This window comes from Xyrauchen texanus, chromosome 41 (assembly GCF_025860055.1).
Source record: "Xyrauchen texanus isolate HMW12.3.18 chromosome 41, RBS_HiC_50CHRs, whole genome shotgun sequence".
Classification (NCBI taxonomy): domain Eukaryota; kingdom Metazoa; phylum Chordata; class Actinopteri; order Cypriniformes; family Catostomidae; genus Xyrauchen; species Xyrauchen texanus.
Window position 1 is genome coordinate 16,431,126 of NC_068316.1, and position 25,268 is coordinate 16,456,393.

The 25,268-nt window shown below is 37.2% G+C and overlaps 1 protein-coding gene across 1 annotated transcript in view; it reads right to left on the reverse strand.

The window, feature by feature from the left end:
- Positions 1–25,268, reverse strand: part of LOC127634064 (uncharacterized protein C8orf34 homolog) — a 129,229-nt gene that overhangs the window by 99,702 nt on the left and 4,259 nt on the right. The window contains exons 2-3 of the mRNA XM_052113474.1: positions 5,153–5,297; positions 4,628–4,759 (exon numbers count right to left, since the gene is read on the reverse strand). Coding sequence (XP_051969434.1) covers positions 4,628–4,759; positions 5,153–5,297 — 277 coding nt within the window. The remainder of the gene's footprint in view (positions 1–4,627; positions 4,760–5,152; positions 5,298–25,268) is intronic.

Below are 25,268 nucleotides of genomic sequence, written 5' to 3' on the forward strand. Positions count from 1 at the left end.
AGTATTATACATGCAGAACAATCGAAACGACATGATTTGAATCTAGGAAAAACCCAACCTTTTTATCTCTTAATCACCTTAATCCAGAAACATTTCATACAAAGTCACAGTACTTTACTGATTTAACTTTCTTAAATGTACAGAATGCATGTAAATCCATGATTTATACAATACCTAGTCTTGCTAGGTAATTCTGAAAATTGCTAGCTAGATGTACCTCTTTAAAATATGCGTCATGTTTTATCCATGTTATATAGCCAAGGAATTAACCAGTAAGATTTGCAACCAGGGATTTCGAAGTCCCGTGGAAGTTTCTCACCCTCTACAGTTCAGAGAATGCCTCGCTTCAAAGCCAACCTCATCATTCATACAGACAATAACTATTCGATCTTAGAGATGGTCCAAACATCGACGGAACGAATTTTCGACAAAGTACCAAGCAACACAAAGAACACAAGGAAACACCACGACATGCAAGTACATGTCCAAAATTGTGCTCAAAGTGCTGGTGTATTAGTTGAATACTTTGGGTAATCCAATAGCATATCAATGTAGACTAAAATAAGGTTAAATGGTCCTTAAGGCTTTGTCAACAGACTCCATAAAGTTAATTTTCACTGTATTGATCATTTAATTCACATTCTTTCACTACTCACCAACCTGTCTCATTTAGATTACATTTTATGTATAGAACAGCAATATAGTGTGTCTGTATTCAAAGATGATTTGACTGTGGTATATTTTGATAAATAATCTCATCCCTGTTTCTAAAATATTTAGCTTCAGAACTGTACCTAAATACGTGTGATATTATTTTCAATAAGCCATGAGAATAATATTAATCCAATAAGTGAGTTCATCATAATTCACTTATTAAAGCTAATTCCTTACAGTAGAAATTGTGAGCAGATACAACAAGACGTTGTATTACTAGTTAATGGTGGAGAATTTTATTCAGACAAATAATCTAGTTATTTGTCATTTAGCAAATTTATAATGGTTGTCGAATGCAACTAATTCCATTATACATTTCATTACCTAATAATGTACAATAAGGACAGTTTAATTTAGTTCATAGCTCACATATTTCAAGACCCTAAATTCCTTTACATATAATGGTGTGAGAATGAGGGCACTTTTAACGGTTCCCTCCAAATTTTGCATACAAAATACACTTACATATAATGGTGTGATAATGAGAGCACTTTAACGGTTCCCTTCTAAATTCATCAGTACCAAATATCCTACAATCCCAAAAGCATAATAGGGCCTCTTTAAGAGTAAACACTTACAGCACGCTACAGTAAAACCAGCTTACTTGTAAACTGATCAAATTTAAATGTTACACAAAGAGAGATTATACAAGTTGATTGGCTACCCAATTACACATCAAAGGACCTATCATCTTATGCTATGTGAGATGATTGGCTTGACAAATCACATGTAAGCGAGCTGATATGCTAAGAGATAACCAGTTCAAAGAACCAACCAGCTTGCAACATTCATAGATTAATGCCTGAACTTATCTACATAAAATAACCACACAACCAGTTACTGAAGACTACACTACATCCACAGCAATCACTATTGTGGTTTGAGCAGCTGGTATGTTCTCCACTCTGAACATTTCAGACATTTTTCAAGTTGTCCATCATCCAAAGACGCTTGGCAACTGCTGAGAAATATGTTTACCACTTCTTTTCTTTTTTTTACCTTCTGCAATGTACAAAGAAAAAGTACAAATATAAATGTGCACAGATTGTCAGACATATGCAACATCTAAGTGGGTTTCAGAAAGAACACTTGCAGCAGAATGTGTAACACTGAATCATTAAGAACACTCACAATGCCAAGCTAAAGTGTTTGCTACTACTATGACTTGAGGCATTTGCAAACGATTTGTACACAGGGTGTTTCCCCACCCATATTCTCCAAGTCTCTTTAATTGCTTTAAATGTTGTCTTCCCAGAGAAAAAGTGCCATAGGCAATCAATAACCCTGTTGAAAAACCAGCATTTCTGGTCATCAGCATATGTTGATTTGGATGCTGGTGTGGTGGTTCTTAAAAGAATATTTCACCTAAAAATGTCAATTCTGTCATAATTTACTCACCCTTATGTTGTTTTCAAACATGCAATGTATGACTTTCTTTCTTATTTGGAACACAAAAAAGATGATGTTAGACAGAATGCTAACCTCAGTATCTATTATCTTTTATTGTATGGAAAAAAGATGCCATGAAATTGAATGGTGACTGAGGCCTATTGTATAGAAAAGAGCAGCTCAGACATTCTGCCCAAAATCCTTTTGTGTTCAACGAAAGGAAGGAAGAATACAAGCTTGAAATAACATGAGGATGAGTAAATTATGACAGAATTTCCTTTTTTAAGGTGGGAAATGCTCTTCTCTGATATTGGTTTACTTGAAATATCATGATTTTATGCTGATCAAGCCTGAAAAAGCTAATTTGTCATTTTAACTTTTACAAAAGAACCAGAGAACAGATTTAAGAACAAGACAAGCTTGTCTAAAGACAAGCTTCTCCCAACTTGTCACAAGGTTCACTAATTGGTTGTCCTAGTTATGTTGGGTCAAGCTTTAGTGCTGTGGAGCTTCATCACAGCTAGTATAATGAGCTATTTTGTTCATTTACCTGAGATAACCTGTGCTGTGTGTCATTTTTTAATACTGTTTCCCAAAATGTTTTTATCAGAACACCAAACTGGCAAAAGTGGGAAAATGCAAGTACTAAACCGGAGAAGTCTTTATAATAAAGTCTTCCTGCTAAAAAGATCAGCATTTCTATGCTGTTACAGGCTGGTATATGCTGGTCAGTGCTGGTTTGATGCAGGTTGACCATCCATGCTTTTCACAGCCTGGAGCACACAGGAAATCTTGCTGGTCAAACTAGTTCAATTAAATTAGTTCAACCAAAAATGATAAATTCTGTAACATTTTACTTACCCTGATGTTGTTCCAAACCCATAAACCAGACAACGTTTGCAGTGGCATGTGTGCTCATGTGAGAACTTGGATTGTGTTTAGCACTAAACATCAAGTTCTCACATAAACACTAAAGTCGTTGTGAATAAGCTCTCTCAGTGCTTGCTACTGTGCAACGGACGTCAAGATTTTCACTGAAAAAATGACTTTTCTCACCAAAACATATTGCATGCGTTCAGAAGACTTCGATTATAAAGCATGAGTCACATGGACTTCTTTTATGATACTTTCGAATCCTTTTATAACCTTTAAAGTGAGGAACTACAGTCTCACAACTGCAATTGCATCGAAAAAAACCATGATATTCATTAAAACATCTTTTTGTGTGTGTGTTCCACATAAGAAAGTCATACACTATATTTTTGAAACAACATGAGGGTGAGTAAATTATGACAGAATTTTCACATTTGGGTGAACCATCCCTTTAACCCACTTGTTTCAAACTAGTTTCAGACTCATTCTGAGTAAACTCTAGTGACTGTTGTGTGTGAAAATCCCAGGAGATCCGCAGATACAGAAATACTCAAACCAGCCCGCCTGGCACCAACAATCATGCCACGATCTATATCACTGATATAAAATTTTGTCCCCATTCTGATGGTTGATGTGAATATTAACTGAAGCTCCTGACCCGTATCCGCAAGATTTTATGCATTGCACTGCTGCCACATCAGAATCAGAATCAGCTTTATTGCCAATATGCTTGCACATACAAGGAATTTTTCTTGGTGACAGGAGCTTCCAGTGTACAACAATAAAAACAATACCAAAAACAGCAGCAAGACATAGGTAATTAAAAACAAAAAACAAAAAAGAATAAAAAGTTAATAATTATACATATATGTACATACACTCACCTTCATACATACCACATACACACACATAGTGCAAATCTATTACAATCTGTTATATAAAGAACAAAAATACAGTATATTATGTACAGAGCAGAGCAATGATTGGCAGAGCAATAATGCATGAACAAGTAGGTGTACAGGTGTTCCTACTAAAGTGCTCAGTGAGTGTATGTTGATTGCAAAAACATCTATTTCACTATAAAATGACAAAACATCATATGCCTTAAGAAGACTTTGAATATGTGCAAGTGTACTACTTTAACTTTTGGCTCATTTTTCAACTTCCATTGTAGAACAACAGGGTTTCAAGAACTCAGGCAGAAGTTATATTGACATAAAAAAACATCTAAGTAAGTCAGATGTAGATGGGCATACAAACCCAATGTTTAAACTAAAATATCTGTAGTCTTCCTTAGTGCCATTTCTGGCCAAAAAACTGGCCGACTGCCTCCACTCAGGCAGAAATAGAACTGCTGTCAGTAACAGAGCATCATATAAAATTATTAAAGAGTCTAACTCTGGCCCTGATATGACTTACTTCCTCAGCAATATGGATCACTCATAACTCTCTCATGCAGATAGCCTACATAATGGAAATATCTCAAGATAGAAGTCGCCACTGTCATTCATTGATGCACGATCAATCTCGGTACAGTATCTGCATCTGATCTTTTATAGTACAAAAGTAAATGCAAGTCTGATCTCAGATCAGTAAACTTAATCTAATAAAACTGATATGTTATGACACTAGCTTCTCTGTTGGTACTCACATGATTTAGACTCAGGAGAGGGTGGGGAAATGTTGGACACGGCCAGGTCACTCTTTGATTTCTTGGGCTTTTTGGGATGGATCTGCCAGGGCTTTTCATTGCCTCTGGAGTCCCGCCGTGTGCCTTTGTATTCTACAGACAAATAGAGAGAGATTGGAAACTGCTTCCCTGGAAACAGGGATTGATATATGTATATACACTATACAGTGTTAGGAAGTAATGGACTACATGTAATCTGTAGTATGACTATAAAATACTTATATTCTATATATAAAATAAGATAAAATTGAATATTTAAATGTGCTACATCAGATTAGTTACTTTTTATGGATTACATGATTACCTATCAATTACATTACCTATCAGTCTTGTAAAAGATTTTTTTATTGTTGTTTTGTTTTTCAAATTAAGACTGTTCAGTGTGCATCTAGGCAGTTTCAGACACAACCTACTGTATTGAGTGCATTTACATGTGTGCACAAATATCTCTGCAAAACAGCTTGAAGGGCACTGAACTCTACCCACCTGAGGAGCTCTCAGCCCACAATGCAGCAGAACCCGACAGTGTCCTCTGAATCCTGCCTGGACTCTCCTGCTTGGTCTGCAGATGGCCAATGAGAAATGGAATGGGGTGGTCTGGTGTCTCAGTTATCAGCTTGGTCATCATCTCCTATGAAAGCCAAAATACAGTGATGAGAACACATGCATTCAGCACTCAATAATGCCCATACAAGTTCTTCGTGCCCCTTCAGATTTTTAAGACAAGAGGATATTTGGATGTAACTATTATTTATCTTTAAGCTACTAATTTGATTATTGATTATTGTTGGTAAAAACCATGTGTCCTGTGTAAATTACTCCATGTTTATTTTGCATATGCTGCACAGCAACATCAGGACTCTTATCTGCTGTAAAACAGCCTGGAATCCTAAAAACAAACTAATGTCATGTGACATCCAAATCAGCAACATTAGTTAACATAAACTAACAATAAACAATATTTTTTACAGCATTTATGAATCTTGGTTAATATTAATATCAACATATACTAATACATTTTAAATCACAAATTAGACATATTAACATTAGATAATGCACAATGAACTATTATGAGCTAACACAACTAACAATAAGAAATTGTATTTTTATAAATCAACATTAACTAAGATTATTAAATGCTGTACAAAATACTGTATATTATTCATTGTTAGTTCATGATACCCAATGCATTAACTAATGTTAACAAATGGAACCTTATTGTAAAGTGTTACCGAAATATATACACTGATCAGCCTCAACATTAAAACCACAGACAGGTGAAGTGAATATCATTGATTATCTCATTACAATGACATCTGACAAGTGGTGGGATGTATTAGGAAGCAAGTGATCAGTCAATTTTTGTATTTCATGTGCTGGAAACCGGAAAAATAGGCAAGTGTAAGGATCTGAGTAACTTTGACAAGGGCCAAATTGTGATGGCTAGATGACTGGGTCAGATCATCTCCAAAACAGCAGGTCTTGTGGGGTGTTCTGTGTAAACCATACTTCGTCATACCTCAAAAACATTGCACATTAAAGGTTGTGATCAATTTTGTTTTTGTTTTTTTATTACAAGATAATACCAAAGCTTACCCAACACTTTAACACTTTACATTTTTTTTGCCATGAAAATACTGTTATTTCCTGCTGGAAATGGTGCCGCTAGGAGTGAAGAAATCACACAGAGCCTCTTTAAAGGAGGGGTACTGTATGTAAAAACATCAACAGGTTTTATCAGTCTCCGCTTAAAATGTAGGACCTTCCATGAAACAAAGCTACAGATTTGTGCTACAAGCCAGACAATGGGTTGTTCAATATGTAAACGCAGTCATTATGACATAAGCCTAGTTGGGTAATTAAACTAAACTTGCAACAAGGGGTCCATAATGAAAGCTGTAATTTGTGGGTTTAGCAGGAAGTAAATTGAGCAGGGCTGAGTTAACTTCTACAGGCTCCCAAGTGTGTGATTGCCCTTGTGGTAAACAGGAAAGCATGGTGTAAATAGTCTACACTCATTTCAAGAACATAAAGTGTTTCAAGCCATCTCTGAAGGGTTTTCCCTCCTGCTTCCTTCACTGACCTTTTTAATGCAGATGTGAACTGGGTGACATTACAGCTTGAAGTCAAAGCAAATGCGAAAAGGCAAAATTTAAATTTAAATCCATGTACTTAAGTAAAATATTTGATGCCATGAGTGTACCTTCATTTACAATTACTATTATTTTGAATGGCTATGGAAAATGATATCAATTTTACCTGGTCGCAAAAAGTAGTTAATTTACCTGATGAACTTTCACCTTTTGCTGACCCTTTATGCATTGCAGAGCTAATGTGTGCTTCTAAATCACTTGCACCTTTATTAGCAACTGACACAAGTGCCAGCTTTAAATGTCATACATTCTGCTTCCCACAGATCTCAACCTGGATGAAAGCATGGGAATATTTTGTGCAAATCTTCTGTAAATTTGCACTTTCATTTGGGCATTGTTTCCACTCAGCTGTCATTTGGTGCAACTGTCAAGCAACTGTTTGATGTAGACATGCAGGAATTTGGGCAATAGTTGATGCAAGCCTCTTATAATCGACCAATTGGTGTGCGAGAAGGCGGGACTTACAAAGGGTGTTAAAGCAATGCAAATATGCGCGCACACACAATGAAGTATTAGACCAGATGCACACATGTAGCAACTAAAGCTGAATCCCGGACATTTTCGCAAATATAGAAACCCCAGACAGATACATTTTTAAGGTCCGAAAAAGAGGAAATGTCTAGTAAAAAGAGGACGTATGGTCACCCTAGTGGAACACAATAGGAGATGTTTTAATCCGTCTGACCATCACCCCTGTTGAGACAAAACCGTGACTCGTCAGTGAAGAGCAATTTTTGCCAGTCCTGTCTGGTCCAGTGAAGGTGGGTTTGTGCCCAAAGGCGGCATTGTTGCCAGCGATGTCTGGTAAGGACCTGCCTTACAACAGGCCTACCATCCCTCAGTCCAGCCTCTCTCAGCCTATTGCGGACAGTCTGAGCACTGATTGAGGGATTGTGTGTTCCTGGTGTAACTCGGGCAATTGTTGTTGCCATCCTCTACCTGTCCCGCAGGTATGATATTCGTACATGCAGGTGTTGTTACACATAGTCTGCCACTTCGAGGATGATCAGCTGTCCTTCCTGTCTCCCTGTAGCGCTGTCTTAGGTAGTGTTGTCATGGTACCAAAATGTCAGTAGTCGGGACCAATACCAGCGAAATTTCACGGTACCCGATACCATTTTCGGTACCAATGCAAAACACAAAAACAGGTTACTGAACAACACTCTATTATTAACAAAGTTAACAAATTAACAGCTGAACTAAGAACAAAAATATACCATTGAGCAACACTTCAAGTGAAATATATTATTTTTGAATTATAACAAAACTGTACAATGTATCTTCAAGTATTTTTGAACACTTATATAAGATTTGCTTCAACTTTTACTTTAAGTTTTTACCAAGTACTAAAACAAAACTAAATAAACAAGCATACAATAGAATGAATAAAAAACAATTTCCAAATTAATGTGCAGTGCTCTCATATTAATAAAGCTGAATATTGCCAATTTTCTTCATGATAAGAAATGCACTGTGACTTATGTTATGATTAAATCATGAGCAGTCGCGTTCTACTCTAGCTGCATTAAGCGTCCGCGCACGAGGGATGAGTGTCCCCGAGGCAGAGTCTCTCTCAGCCGGGTGCAGTTTCAATCTCTCCCCCTTAGATCGGGACATTGGCGCAACTCATTGAAGAGGCACCGACCACACAGAGAAATGCCAGATTCTGAGTTTATAGTTATTAACATGATCTGCTTCTGTATTATTTGAACTTTAATAAAGCTATAACACATTAAATATAACTGCAATAAGATGTAATGCATGTTTCCTTTAAAGAGTTCCGGCTCCACTTATTCCACAATGAGAGTGCTTCTGAATTTATTATAATTTTATTTTTAATAATTCCCTAATACTTTGGGATCTACATAAGATGAAGCTGTGAAAGTTTAGAGTGCATCTGGACTGATATGTGTAATTCTTCTCCTCTGTCAGGCGTGAACTGCTGCTCTCACGCTTCATCATTACAGTTTAATGTGATTTCATGTTACGTTAAATGACATCAAACGACTATTAGACAACATAAAATTTTCTTGACAATTTTTTATTTTCGACGTTGTCGATAATTTTGACTAATCATTTCAGCTCTAATGCAAATGATAATATGTTTTAAACTAACCTGCTTTGGTTGCTTGAATTAATTCGGGTGTCTGTCTTTCAGGTACTTTTTTAAGTTTAATGTGTTTCCTCCTTTCATCTTTAAATTGTGAAAGCACCGTTTACAAATAGGTTTTTGCTGATCTATGATGTTTCCCTTTTCATCAGCTTCAAATCCAAAGAATTTCCAAACCTTGCTTTTACCACTTTTCTTTTTGACAAGATTAAGTTGACACTACGCAGCAGCAGCTACTTTGTTATCGTCATCTTTTGCTTGATGTGAGCGTTCGAAAGTTCCCGAATCTGATTGGGAACCGGGTAGACCCGGTATTCTGTACTTCGGTACCTTCAGAAATTCTGGTATCGTAATTTTTTTTGGAGTACGGTATTTTTGACAACACTAGTCTTAGGCATCTCATAGTACGGTCATTACAATTTATTGCGCTGGCCACATCTGCAGTCCTCATGCCTCCATGCAGCATTCCTAAGCCACATTCAGGCAGATGAGCAGGGACCCTGGTCATCTTTCTTTTGGTGTTTTTCAGATTCAGTAGAAAGGTCTCTTTAGTGTCTTAAGTTTTTGTAACTGTGACCTTAAGTGCCTACCGTCTGTAAGCTGTCAGTGTCTTAACGACCATTCCACAGGTGCATGTTCATTAATTGTTTATGGTTCATTGAACAAGCATGAAAAACATTGTTTAAACCTTTTACAATAATGATCTGTAAAGTTATTTATGTTTTTTCAAAATTATCTTTAAAATACAGTGTCCTGAAAAAGGGATGTTTCATTTTTGCTGAGTTTAGGAAGTTAAAAGTTTAAAAGCTCCAGTCCTCATTCATTGTAATGGCATGGGAAAAAATCAGCCTGTACATTATTAAAAATATCTCTGTGGCAGGGCGGAGGGCGGGGCCGGGTCGTGATCCTACACACCCGGTCCCGCATTAGGCTAATCAAGCCTTCGAGAGGGATAAAGGTCGACTGCAGAGGATCGTGCAGGAGAGAGAGATCGTTTACGGACATGTACGTCATGTGTCTGTTTGTCCTTTGTTTCAGTTTATTATTAAAATATTATTTATGTTGAAAAGCTGGTTCTTGCCTCCTCCTTTCCATTGATCCCTTTACAATCTGCTTTAAAAAGTCATACAGGCTTGGACATCCCCCATTGACACTATTAGATGTGCACATTTGATGTATTTCACTCTTTCACATAAATAGCTTTTGTATTGTGTTTTTTACTGTGCTAAGATCATTCAAGATAGCCAGCTAATATCCATTCAGAATACTGTAATTTTCTATAATAAAAACATTTATAAAGTTATAAAAATAACTGAAACTGTTTAAAGAACCATTCAAATATTTCCATTTGTTAAAATTGTTTTAAAAAATGTATTATAGAAAATCAATAATTTTGGAACTTCTATAGACTGAAATTATATCAAACACCACAAAAACGTATTATTACAATAAATGACACATTTATCTTGGTTGATCTTTAGTGAAGTGAATAAACTCCAGATGATGTTTATGTAATCTATGTATGTTTCTCTAAAATTCGAGTCTTTTGAATTTGTTCAAAAGAGAAAATCACTCTGAAAATAGATTTTAATTTCAACAGAATATACTTGGCAATATAAAGGTATAAAATAATAATAATAAATAAAAAAAGATTCGTTTTTGTAAATTACCCTTTATGCCATTTGATGGCAACAAATTAACATTTTATGTGTTTTGAGAGAGTCAATAAACCATTGATAAAGCACCTATTTCACGACCAAAACAAGTTTATATTGTTTAAAGGAATAACAGACTTTAACTGTGTTTAAATATCATAAATGTTTTCCCTGCAAATGACAACAACGCATATCATTTTGTGAACTGCTTTGCATGACCATCAAGATATAAAAAAAAGTTAACATTATTAGCCTAAAGTAAATACAAGTGTTAATTACGTCCTGATGTCATTGTAATCATTAGTCACTACTCTTAATTCATCCAGCCCCTTTCTCATCTTGTTTAAAGAGATAAATTAACGACATGTCGCCTCCATTCCTTCAATCATTCAAAAGAGACGCTGATTCTCACTCGTTCACAAATCGAATGAGAAACTGGGGCGTATTCATTCAGCGGGTTAATCCACTGATATGCTCCTTCACAGCCCGGACTCCAGTGCAATTGGCTCATGCTTTAGTCAGTCTTAACAGGTGGGAAAAGCCACCAAAGCAGTCTCAAGCGTTAAACAAGTGCAGTGCTGTGGCTACCGCTGTGTAAAACAGTTGCTTGCTGACTGCAGTCACAGATTTTTAAGAGGGCTGAAATGAATTCAAAGGGGACTGAAGCCCTCCTAAATAGGGTCTAGTAATGCCTATGATGAGCGATGATACTGTCTGTTTACCACAGACAAAACAGACTGTCATTATCATTCCAATAAAGGCTTCAGAAAAGAAACATCATTGCCCTTTTGAGGGATTAAAATTTTATTATTTAATATCTCTTCAGCTTTAGTCCTATAAATCTTCCCATTCACTGTCTAGACACAGTAGTTGATGTGCACTTATTGATGCAATAACCCAATTAAATGTTGCTGCTGTTGATTGTGCTGTTTATATGTTGGGTTTTTGACCAGAGTTCAGCATTGCCTGAGGCTGCACTCTTGTCTATCCTCTGTTTCCTTCATTAATGCCTTACGTCACAGCAGGAGATGCTGAATGAGGACTGGGACAGAGTCCTGGATGAGATCCAGCCCTTGAGACAAGAGGTGGAGGAGAGGAAAGGAGTGAGACAGCTGCAGAGAGCCATAGTCAAACAGACCCAGCACAGACTATAGTCTGGCATTACAATCCATTTAAAAGGGGATCCCAGCCAAAAAAAAATTATTTTGTTTTCCTAGAGTGGAAATATTGCTCTGTTCCAAAGCATTTTAAGGCATCACAGGTGTGTACTCATGTATGCACTGCATTCCAAATAGGTCACTTATGATGTTCCATGATGGTTATGATGCTGCTTTAGAAGGAAGCTGCCTATGTTTTACTTCCTGCTTTGCTTCTTGCTTCACTACTGTACGGATGCTTTTGCTTACTGCTCCATGCTTTGCTACCTTGTTTTTACAGTTTAAGCTCTTATTGTCATATCAGCTGTTCAGTACAATGCTCAAACGACTTCATTTGTAACCCACATTAATAACAGAGATGTTTGGGACTAAAATATTATGTCTCTGTAAAACAATAAAAGTGGATTTTCTGTCAAAGTGTTCCAGTCTCCTACTACCGGCAGTTTACATTCCTGAAATGGGACAGCACAGCTGCCTAAACTCCACTTGCTGTTCAAACTGCCACAGACTTCTACAAATGATCGCAGTTCTTGATACAAAGTTACTTGCAATACTGCCATCCCTGAAGAAATACACAGGAGAGCGTCATCGTGGACCCCCTCATTCTACAGCCAGTGAGTCCTGTGAATCTAACATTCCTCAACAGGCTACACTGAGCCAAGATAAACCAGTTGTACAGGTGCCAAAAGTAACTGGTGAAAGTGAGAGCACAAACCAAGACATCAGACTGACACGAGTATCATATATTGCAGCATTATCATCATCCAACCCCAGATATGTCTTTGACCCAACTAGCCAATACTGGCATTCTTCACCACTGATATGTTTTGAAAATAGATTTATGATGAATGTTGATGAAGAAACACAATGCGTGATCGGACAAAGATCACATCAGTCAGCATCAAACAGTGCAGCTGGCAGGCTCTCAAGGTTGAGCAGGCATCGGCATTCTGCTGAGATTACAGCCGAGCCCAGCACTCTGATAGTGGGTGACTCCATTATCAGAAAAATTGGTAACAGGGCTATCACTACTGTCTGCCTTCCTCGAGCTATGGTTTCGGATGTTAATAAGGAACTTTGGAACGTTCTGATGAATCATAAGACCATAATAAATTATCATACATGTGGGGGGAAATTATATTCGAAAGGAGCATTCAGAACTCCTTAAGAGGGATTTCAATGAACTCTTTGAAACACTTGGAAGATTGGAAGTTCAGTCATTCATCAGTGGACCGCACCCAGCCCGAGGAACAAATATGTTTTTTCGGTTGCTCAGTCTAAACACTTGTCTGCACAAAATCTGTCACACGAGAGGACTAAACTACATTGGAATCAAAGAGGACTGTTTAAATCAGATGGCCTCAGCCCAAACAAACTTGGTGCAAAAGAGCTGTAGGACAATATCTACTTCTCCCTCCTTCATCCATCTGCAACATGCCCAAATCCACTCAACCTGGGTGGCACACAATCACCACAGCAGTTTCAGGATGATCAGGGGATCACATTTCAGCACCTGGATGGCCATTTGATTGACAAATCCCACAACCACAGCGAAGCCACAACACTTACACAACTTACACATACACATTCACACTTACACATACTACAGTCAGACTGTGATTAATTAGAACTGTTCTAAGATACATGACCCAAGGATGAATTCCTGGAAAAAATCCAAGGGAGCCAAGATAACATACTTCAGCCTCCAAAAACACCAGAGCTACAGCCCCTCTCACCACACACTTTCTCTACAAACCAAAAATGGTGGGCCCCTCTGCCACCAAAGCCTGTGGGCCCAGCTCACCCTTCCCCTCCCTCAGAGAGAGCTCTCCGGCTACTGTCACATTGCCATGGCATGTGTCATCCTTCTTCTGCTCTTGGTGAACAACAGACAACCGATAACAGCTCTCAGTGATGAGTATCGGGTCTCTACTTCGGTAGAAGCAACATTCACAAATGTTTACAGAACAAGCGGGAACCCAATGTGCCTGTAGCTTTTTCTCCATCTGTTATGTTGAGTGATAGAAAGACTAAGGCTGTCTCAAGACGTCTGGCAAACCTAAAATCTAATCTGCTCCCTATTAAGCATCAATCCAAGATTGCTGTGGGGCCAAAAACAGATACTGTAAGTTAGCACTTTAAAACATCCGCTCACTTAACAACAAGTCATTTTTAGTCAATGAACTCATCACAAACAACCTGGATTTTATGTTTTAAATTAAACTTGGTTAGATGACAGCTGCACACTGCAACTGTCCTCAACGAATCAGCCCCTCCAAACTTTACTTTTATATGTGTCTGTAGATAAGTGTCTATAAGATTAGATTAGATTGCAATACATAAAGATGTATTTCAATGCAAGCAACTGTCACTTGGTGATTACTTGACCTTTGAATATCGAAGTATCATACTAAAAGGTGCTCCATGCCTACTATTTATAATTATTTATAATCCTCCATAATACTCTCCAGCCTTTGTTGATAATTTTACAGAACTGTTATCAACAACTTCCTCTGAATTTGACTCTTTTGTTATTGCTGGGGATTTCAAAATTCATATAGATAATCCTAAACACAACACTGTAAAGGAACTCGCAACAATTTTAGACACTTTAGATCTGAAACAGCGTGTAGATGGACCCACAAACAATCGTGGACACACTCTGGATCTGCTCATTATTAAGAGTCTGAACATTTCTGTATTTTCTTTGAAATATTGATTTCTCCTGCCACTAAAGATACCTAAGTCTCTGTAAAAAGAGGGACATAAATGGGAATACTAGTGTGCAATTTATGAAGGCTATATCTATATACTGTGTTGATGTTCTCCTCGATAAATTTAACTCAAAAGTTAAAAATGCTATTGATGGCATTGCTCCTGTAAAGGTCAGAAAGATTTCTGGCTGGTGTAAAGCACCATGGAGAAACACAACACTAGTACAAAACATGAAAGCAGAACGAATGTATAAGAAAATAAAACTTGAAGTCCATTATAACATCTATAAAGACAGCCTTCATGCTTTCAATTTGGAACTAGGTAACGCTAGGCAGATTTTCTTCTCAAACATTATAAACAGCTATATAAACAACACCTGCACTCTTTGCTACTGTAGAGAGACTAACTAGCCCCCCAATACAGGCTCCCTGTGAAATGCTCTCTGACAGCAAATGTAATGAGTTTGCATAATTTTTCAAGAAGAAGATCAATGATATTAGAATGGTGTTCTGCTCATCCTCATATTACACTGAGGTCAGACAACACCCACCACAAAAACTTCAGAAATTAGTCACTATGTCTGATTTTGAGCCAATTGATGGCAAAATCCTTGAGGAAATAGTACAGCATCTTAAAACATCGACCCTCTGTCTTGACACACCATTCAACACTCTGTCTCCCCACACCATTCAAAAATGTGTTTAACTATTAAGAAAAAGATCTGATAAAAATAGTCAATGCCTCACTTGAAAGGCATGTTTCTGAAGTCCCTGAAAACTGTTTTCAAGCCCCTTCTAAAAAAAGAGCATTCTGGATAACTTTATATTAAACAACTACAGACCAATCTCAAATCTTCCTTTCATAGGCAAGATAATTGAAAAGGTTGTTTTCAATCAGCTGAACAAATACTTAAACTAGAATGTCTACTTGGACAATTTCCTGTCACAGTCTGGGCTGGACAGCCCCTTCTGTCTGTCTTGTGTGTTGGTGTGTGTTTTCCTCGCTCTCCCTCTTGTGTTTTGCAGTGCCACGTGGAGAACGTCAGCTTTGTTTCCAGGACGACTGATTGTTTCTGAACCCAGCTCATCACCAGTGGCACCTGCCTCCAATTACCAGCTCCTATATAGTCTTTCTTTTGTTCTGTCTTTGTTGGATTGTTTTGCTGTGTTGCATCTCTGTCAGTGTAGTTTGGTCTGTTTTCTGTCTCCAGTTTCAGTCGGTCTAGTTTCTTTTTTGGTTGTTCATTCTTCTCTCTTCTTCTTTTGATATGTATTTTATTTGTTTATTTAAATAAAAGCCCTATTCTGCATTTGGGTCCTTCCTTGCTTACTGTGACAGAACAATCCAACCAACTTTTTTTTTTTTTTTTTTTTTTTTTTTCTCATCTCCCTTCACTGACTTTTCAGTCCATCAGTGCATGATTCAGCTGTCCACCTTTGCAATGTCCGTCAGAGGGGAACTGACATGAGGGACTTCGCATGTGGGTTTTTGATTGCAGTGGATGTGTTTGACTATGATGAGATGGATCTGCCTAGGCCAACCTCTCGGTCATGTGGAGATGGAGAAGCTGGGGCCTTTGGGACTTTGTTTACCACCTTGTGCAGGGAGTCTGCACTCATAAAGCTAGCTACCAGTGGCAACTGCCTCCAATTACCAGCTCCTATATAGTCTTTCTTTTGTTCTGTCTTTGTTGGATTGTTTTGCATGTTCTGGTTTGTTTTCTGTATCCAGTTTCGGTTGTTCATTCTTTTCCCTCATGAGTTTTGATTTAGTTTTATTTAAATAAAAGCCCTATTCTGTGTTTGGGTCCTATCTTGCGTACCATGACTGTTTCTGACTGCATCATAGCACAGGTATGGCACTTATAAATATACTTATGATATTTGGCTAAATGCTGATTCAGGCAAAATATCAGTGCTGGTATTACTAGATCACAGTTGTCACTGACTCACCTGAACCAAAAAATCTGAGCATATTACTCCACTCGTCTTTATGCTGGCTTTCAGTTACATTTAGAGTTAATTTTAAAGCACTCAATGGTGTAGGACCTAACTACATTGCAGATATGCTTGTTGAATATACAGGTGAAATTAGAAAAATTAGAATATCGTGCAAAAGTTCATTAATTTCAGTAATTCAACTTAAAAGGTGAAACTAATATATTATATAGACTCATTACAAGCAAAGTAAGATATTTCAAGCCTTTATTTGATATAATTTTTATGATTATGGCTTACAGCTTATGAAAACCCCAAATTCAGAATCTCAGAAAATTAGAATATTGTGAAAAGGTTCAGTATTGTAGGCTCAAAGTGTCACACTCTAATCAGCTAAACACCTGCAAAGGGTTCCTGAGCCTTTAAATGGTCTCTCAGTCTGGTTCAGTTGAATTCACAATCATGGGGAAGACTGCTGACCTGACAGTTGTGCAGAAAACTATCATTGACACCCTCCACAAGGAGGGAAAGCCTCAAAAGGTAATTGCAAAAGAAGTTGGATGTTCTCAAAGTGGTGTATCAAAGCACATTAATAGAAAGTTAAGTGGAAGGGAAAAGTGTGGAAAAAAAAGGTGCACAAGTAGCAGGGATGACCGTAGCCTGGAGAGGATTGTCAGGAAAAGGCCATTCAAATGTGTGGGGGAGCTTCACAAGGAGTGGACTGAGGCTGGAGTTACTGCATCAAGAGCCACCACACACAGACGGGTCCTGGACATGGGCTTCAAATGTCGTATTCCTCTTGTCAAGCCGCTCCTGAACAACAAACAACGTCAGAAGCGTCTTACCTGGGCTAAAGAAAAAAAGAACTGGTCTGTTGCTCAGTGGTCCAAAGTCCTCTTTTCTGATGAGAGCAAATTTTGCATCTCATTTGGAAACCAAGGTCCCAGAGTCTGGAGGAAGAATGGAGAGGCACACAATCCAAGATGCTTGAAGTCCAGTGTGAAGTTTCCACAGTCTGTGTTGGTTTGGGGGAAAAAAGTCAACGCAGCCGTGTACCGGGACATTTTAGAGCACTTCATGCTTCCTTCAGCAGACAAGCTTTATGGAGATGCTGACTTCATTTCCAGCAGGACTCGGCACCTGCCCACACTGCCAAAAGTACCAAAACCTGGTTCAATGACCATGGTATTACTGTGCTTGATTGGCCAGCAAACTCGCCTGACCTGAACCCCATAGAGAATCTATGGGGCATTGCCAAGAGAAAGATGAGACATGAGACCAAACAATGCAGAAGAGCTGAAGGCCGCTATTGAAGCATCTTGGTCTTCCATAACACCTCAGCAGTGCCACAGGCTGATAGCATCCATGCCACGCCGCATTGAGGCAGTAATTAATGCAAAAGTGGCCCAAACCAAGTACTGAGTACATATGCATGATTATACTTTTCAGAGGGCCGACATTTCTGTATTTAAAATCCTTTTTTTTTATTGATTTCATGTAATATTCTAATTTTCTGAGATTCTGAATTTGGGGTTTTCATAAGCTGTAAGCCATAATCATAAAAATTATATCAAATAAAGGCTTGAAATATCTTACTTTGCTTGTAATGAGTCTATATAATATATTAGTTTCACCTTTTAGTTGAATTACTGAAATTAATGAACTTTTGCACGATATTCAAATTTTTCGAATTTCACCTGTAAACCTAACAGACTTCTCAGACCATTGGGATCAAAACAGTAAGAAATACAGAGGGTTCATTCAAAACAAGGTGAGACTGTGTTTAGCCATTATGCCACCCGTGGCTGGAACCAGCTTCCGAAAGAGGTCTGGTATGTTTCAACAGTAGCCTTATTCAAATCCAGACAGAAAACGCATCTGTTTAGATGCATTTATTCACTGAGCACTGTAGTGCATTTTATTTTTGTATTTATATTAGTTTTAATAACTTTTATGGTTTTAATTTATCTTGTATTTTCTTTATAATTTTTATGCAAGCACTTTGAATTGCCATTGTGTATGATAATACACAATGGCAATAAAATAAACTTGCTTATGTTGGTAATAGGCAGTGAGGCAACTCACTTGGTTTTGGAACAGAGCTTATTATTCTAACTTCTAAATTTTTCTTCACAGCAGGTAAGTAAAGAAAAAAGATACTAGAGCAGAATTCCCACTGATGGTCATGATTTGAACACGGGATCGACTTTATGCTGTGTTTTTCATTTCAGATGAGCTTGCCTAGAACATAGGGTATTAGATCAAGAGGTGAATTCATAAAGGAAAGAGCGAAATCTCCATCTCTTCTCCACTATCCAGCTAAGTGTGTGTGCGTGTGTCTCTCTCTTTCTCTCTGTCTCTCGTCTCTGGTTATCATACAGATTTGGGTGTGTGTACATGCAGACACACTGCAGTAATTAACCTAGTCTCAACAAGGGATACACTGCCTTCTAATTCTCTCTCATTTAAATCGTTTTAAGGTTAATTATTTAAGAACATTACTTGCACTGCTCTCTGATTAGTCAATCAGACCATCCAGTGTTCTGATATATCTGAATGACCTCACATCAGGGGATAAAGTGATTTCAGACCAGTTAACCAGGCATTGCAAGTCATCTTTTCTACTTCACAATCACTTTCATAATCTTTACAAGCTAATAAACAAATATCAAATTAAATGACTATTAAGAGCTCTATTTTTGTGACTGTGTTATGTGCAGCGCTATGCGCAATGACTGTGCGCTGTCTTATCCAATTTTCTAAGCGTAATTTGCACAATCTGTGGGTGTATTGTATGTAAATTAATTAGCTATTTTCCTGAGAAACAGGTCATTGCGCTTAGACATTTGTGAAGCATGTCTTATCTAAACTCAGTTTCAGCATTTGCAGTTTAGAGATTTCACCAGTAGGTGGTAATAAATTTAATTTCCAAACTCCAAGTACATAACATCAAATAATGTCCTTTACATTCACTGTTGTAGCCATTTTATTAAACAACATTTTGTGAGATTTGTGTTAAACTGTCTAGAGGTCATAGTTCATAGGGTATAGGGTTCATAGTTTCAATTATTATTATATTTAGGCTATATTTACAATTGTTTTTATCTCATTTATATTGGTATTTTTCAACCTGTTGTCTTAAAGTGAATTTTATGTAACTTCTGGTGGGATTTTGTATGATTTATTTGATCTAATTTTGTTTAGTTTAAATTGTCATTTGAATTTGGAAAAATAATTGGGGTTTAAATTTTTTGTGTTACAATACATGTATTAATTTTTCAAAATCAAAATTGACTGGTAGAAACCAAGTGTGTGCAAAAAGCCCTCAATCCTAACCTGGAAGACCGATACAATCACTTTTAATACTAGCCATGAGTGTGTCAGTAGCTGAATATTATTAATAATACATACATTCTCCATAATTTAATGGGGCCTACATCCAAATCCTGATGAAAACCACATTTCCCATGCGTATAAAAGGAGTGCGTACCCTGTCATAGAAATATGCCTGACATTCAACAAGGATGCTGTTAAAGCACAAAAGAATGTAAGTACACTACCGACTTATGAATGTGCTGTCTTTGTTTATATCGCTGGTGCTTGACAGAGAATGGACCATATAATAGAACAAAGATGGTGGAATAACCGAAGAAAAACCTTAGAATTAAATGACACTTGATCCAGCCCATTAGCGCTTTGCTTGCACAATTTCAGGCTAAGCACGAAAATACCAAAACTTTGTTGCCATGCCCACTGATTTTGCATATATGACTTAAAGCATAGCACTGCGCTTAGCCATAATGCTCTTAAAATAGGGCCCTTCATGTCAATTTATTTAGGATATATTGACAGGTTTAGGATAATGAGCAGCCATTTTTGCAACGTAACACCATACACAAACCAAAGGAATTCAGCTGTTTCTAGATGTGGTCTAATTTTTTTCTCACATAATGATATTTTGACTGAAATATTGCAGTATTTGAATATTTTTATATTTAGTCAAAAAAAAAATATATGTAAGTAATGCTCACAAGTGGAAAAGCTGGTAACTTTATTAGGAACTGCAACATAATACATAGTTTTAATAGAATTTTAAGAATCATTATCTGACCCCTGCTGATTTAAGCAACAAAACCATTCAACGAATTTTTTTTTTCAATGTCTTCTAAGAACTTTGAACTCATTGAGTTAAACTTTTTTTAAATTAATATTTTTATTTTAATGTTTCTTGGCCGATATAATGTATTTACAATGTATTTATGTATAAATAAATACATTAATTTAATGTATTTAAATGTTCTCAATTTGCTCCCCATTAGCAGGCGTGGTAAAAAGTTCATTTTAGACCCTGCACGCACACCTAATACTATGTTAAGTTATTAACCACAAAGGCTGCTGTTTGATTAAATATGTATGTACTCTGTTTGTGCCTTCCGCTACAAAGTCTATTTTGCTCTGTTCGCTGTCATCTGCTTCAAACAGAGCACTCGATGCTCATGACATTATTTCCTGTATGTGCCATGGAGGATTAAGGGGTACGTGCATCTGGTGTCACACAACACTGAGCCCATTTACATGCATTCATACAGTATACACTGATTGCTCTGATGATTACACTGATTACTCAGTCAAGAAATATGCAGTGAAGAGGCATGCACTCAACACGTGCTCCCATTGAATGAGCCGGTAAGGACACTGGGTAAGGTATTTACATGGCATGCAAAATCTGCGTAATGGGCAAAAATCGACCCGTGTCGATCGGGTTATTCATGAGCTGTTTATGGCCTTTAAGCTGATAAAGGAACACGTTTTACTGCGTTTACATGACCACGAGTGTTGCCGGCTTATTAAGCATAATCAGTGTAAGAATGTGCATGTAAACACACTCATTGTCTCCACACATTCACAAGTGCTCACATTTGCAGCATGCCGCTCATGAAAACTATATAATGATACAAGTATCATAATGTATCATTTAATCACAGCTTTTGCAGTAAAGTTATCTCACTAGGACATAACATGATTTTAATTTGTGTGCTGAATGTTACGTAATGACATTCGGACATCAGATGGTATCGTTTTTTGGTATCTGAGCATTTTTACGAGTACCAGTACATGAGCACGGTATTGGACTCAATACCTAAACCAGTTTTGTATCCGGCCATCTCTAGTTATTAGTACCCTCTGTGAACACTTTGGCTGAAACTTATGATAGAGTTTCCCTCCTTTACACCAACCCAGACTGTGCAGTGTTTGAGGTTTCAGTTGTCTGGGCTGGTTGTCAGCTTCAATTACAAGTGGGATATGCAATAATTCTCCAGCCAAATGATGTAGCATTCAATTTGCCACTTGTGGCACACTGAGAAGCTCCAAAATGACAGTTCTAGCTCAACAAATCCAGTGGATCTCTAGAATGAACCAGTCTGGAAATGTTGGCTGGTAAAAACAAAATGCAGCCATGGTCAAAAAGTGTCAAATACAAGCTTTAGTTATTATTCTATTGCCATGGGTGAAAACTCTATTGTAACATGAGCTATAAGCATTTACAGTACTGTGCATGTTGCATAGTAAGGATTTCTTCAAACCTAATGCCATAAATAGTTTTTATTTATCAATTAATGTCATACAAAGTCTAAAATAAAAATAATAAAATGACTATTTGGTCACCTTTAACTTAAAAACAGCACCAATTCTCCTCGGTACATCTGGACACAGTTTCTTGGTTGTTGGCAGATAGGATGTACCAAGCTTCTTGGAGAATTCACCACAGTTCTGTTATCTGTTTAGGCTGTTTTATTTGCTTCTGTCTCGTCACATAATCCCAGACTGACTCGATGTTCAGTGGGGGGCATTGTGGGTGTCATGCCATCTGTTGCAGGGCTCCTTGTTATTCTATTCTATTTAAAAAAAGAATGTTTGGAAGTCTCAAACATATATATTTCCTATTGACAACTAGGCATTTGGTAATTGGTTTCCTTTCTTCTTTAAAGTAAAATCAATTATTAAATTTTACAGTGTTGCTTTTACATTGTTATTTCTGTTTAATCTACTGTTGTGTGCTGTATTGTCTCCAAAGAGATAAGTTAGAGATAAAGAGCTGTCTCAATTTCAAGGCCTTCAACTTCAAAGGACGATGTTGTGATCATCATTTTTCATTGTTGAATTTGTACTGGTCAGATGAAAGTCAGGCTGAGCAATGAGAAAGATGCAACTACATTTTTCAGTAAGCTCTGCTTATTTTTACCATTACTTCATCTGCTGCCTTCTGCTATAATCCTCTACTAGTTCTTGGGCTGGTAGAAGAGTTAAAAGGATAGTTCACCCAAATAAATGTAAATTCACTCCTCATTTACTCACCCTCATGCCATCCCAGATGTGTTTGACTTTCTTTTTCTTCTGCTGAACACAAACAAATATTATTAAAATATCTAAGTTCTGTAGGTCCATATAATGAAAGTGAATGGTGACCACAACTCCAAAATGGAGATAAAGTCAGCACAAAAGATATCCATAAGACACAAGGGGACAGTTGCACCAGCTATACATAAGTTAAAACCTAGTTGTGGCATATATGGGCAGTAATTCACAATTTATGCACTACTAAATATGCGAGCGTTGCACCATTAAACTTAGGTAGAATGTAACCCTACAAGTAAACTAAATATTTATGGAAGATTCCGACCAGGAGTAACAGTTGGAATAAAAAAGCACTGATATTTCATGACATCAATGAGCATGTTTTACATGACAGGTATCAATCATTTCGACATACAGTACGATGTTGACGTTTACATTCATTTACGTTCACGAAAGCGAAAAAAAACATACTTTTAAGCGGCTCTTCAGCATGGAACCATTCTTACGGTGCCGTTTTCAGGGTGCCTCAGCTGGTGCCAAGTTTCAACACATTCAAAAAATATATAGGATATTAAAATGAATAAATGCCTATTTTTCCAGCCTGTTGTATTAGTATTTATTTATCACCCTTATTTATTTTAGATACAGTTCCTATATATTGATATTTATACAGGGCAATATACTATTTATCAAATCTACTTTATTATGTATCATATTTTAATGGGGATATAATTTATTACAGCTAACAGTTATGTGAGCAAACAAGATTTGAACATCAACAGTAACAAGATCAAATTAAAATTCACGGCTTTTTAATAGTTATGCACACAAATTTGAAGGCTGTTTATTGGATCAATACACATAAACGTTATATTACGCAACTACGCATTAATTTATGGAGAGTATACGACCTACTAGTTAGGTCTTGGCTTAAGAACAGGTGGTGAAACCAAATTAAGCACTGACTTAGTTACAAAATAACTAGTAGTTACTAAGCCCTTAGTGTGAACTTTAAGTCTCAACTTATATGCAACCTTACGCACAGCTCGTGCAACCCTACCCAGTGGTTTAATCAATGTCTTCTGAAGCGGTCCAGTTGGTTTTGGGCGAGAACAGACCAAAATATAACTCCTTTTTCAATGTACATCTTGACAGCAGTCTCCTTGTCGATCATGATTTTAACCTTGATTACACAGTTTAATTTTGAACAATATATATATTATTTTATCATTTGAAACTTAAACTTCATTTTATGAAATGGTTTGCTTTACAGTATAAGTATGCTTGTGCTTGTTTTCTGTAAAATATATACAAAAATGCAGCTTAAGTGTTTTTAGGGCCACCATAGGCTATAAGTTAACAAAAAAGGCAAGCATTTATATCAAATCCCACAACGCACATTGGTCAGACCCTATCAAAAGGGATCCATGACATAATCTCAGACAATAAAAGTCAGTAGAACGTATTAAATGCTATATGAAATATGTTTTCTCAACTTTGGGGGAAAGGAATCTTCTAAAAATATCACAGTGCAGTGCCAATAAAAATAGATGGTCCCTGCCCAAGTTTTTATGTGACTCGGTTAAGTGAAAGTACTGTCTGTGACAGCCACTGGGACTGTAAATCAAACCTCCAGCCATAACAATAAGAATCCAGAACACATTAACACATACAGTGGTATGGCAAAAAGAGTAATATGTTAACTGCATATGTTCGAAATACAGAAAATACTTCTCTGTTGATGCCTGTGGTTTTATAGCCTGAATTCATTAGTGTGTACTGTATGCTAATCAGACCTCCATCTGCCTGAACTACAGTATGTTGTGCGGGTGAATGTTAATGTTCAAATATCTATCTTTTTTTATCTGCTGCTTTCAAACATTTTACTCTCTTTATTACACTTCCACCAACCATAAGACTAAGAGACGGGCTCTTTTCCTGTTTCTACCCTAAAATTGTTCTTGTCACAGCTGAGTGGAGCAGATTATCGCCGCAATTGCCTAGGAGTCTATGAATTCTGCTCTCTGCTTCTCTTTTTATGGGGATGGTAATAGATAAAGAGTGGTTACACAGCTTAATGCCAATTATGGATTCTCAATGATGGTCCATATTTAAAGGGGTCATATCATGAAACTACACTCACTGAGCACTTTGTTAGAAACACTATGGTCCTAATAAAGTGCTTAAAGTTGTATTCTGTTGTTGAAGCCTATCCGCCTCAAGGTTCGACGTATTGTGCATTCTGAGATGCGGTTCTACTCACTGCAATTGTACAGAGCGGATATCTGAGTTACCGTAGACTTACTGTCAGCTTGAACCAGTCTGACCATTCTCTGTTGACCTCTCTCATCAACAGGGCATTTTCATCCACATAACTGCCGCTCACTGGCTGTTTTATGTTTTTGGCACCATTCTAGGTAAATTCTAGTGACTGTTGTGTGTGAAAATCCCAGGAGGTCAGCAGTTACAGAAATACTCAAACCAGCCCATCTGGCACCAACAATCATGATTGAAATCA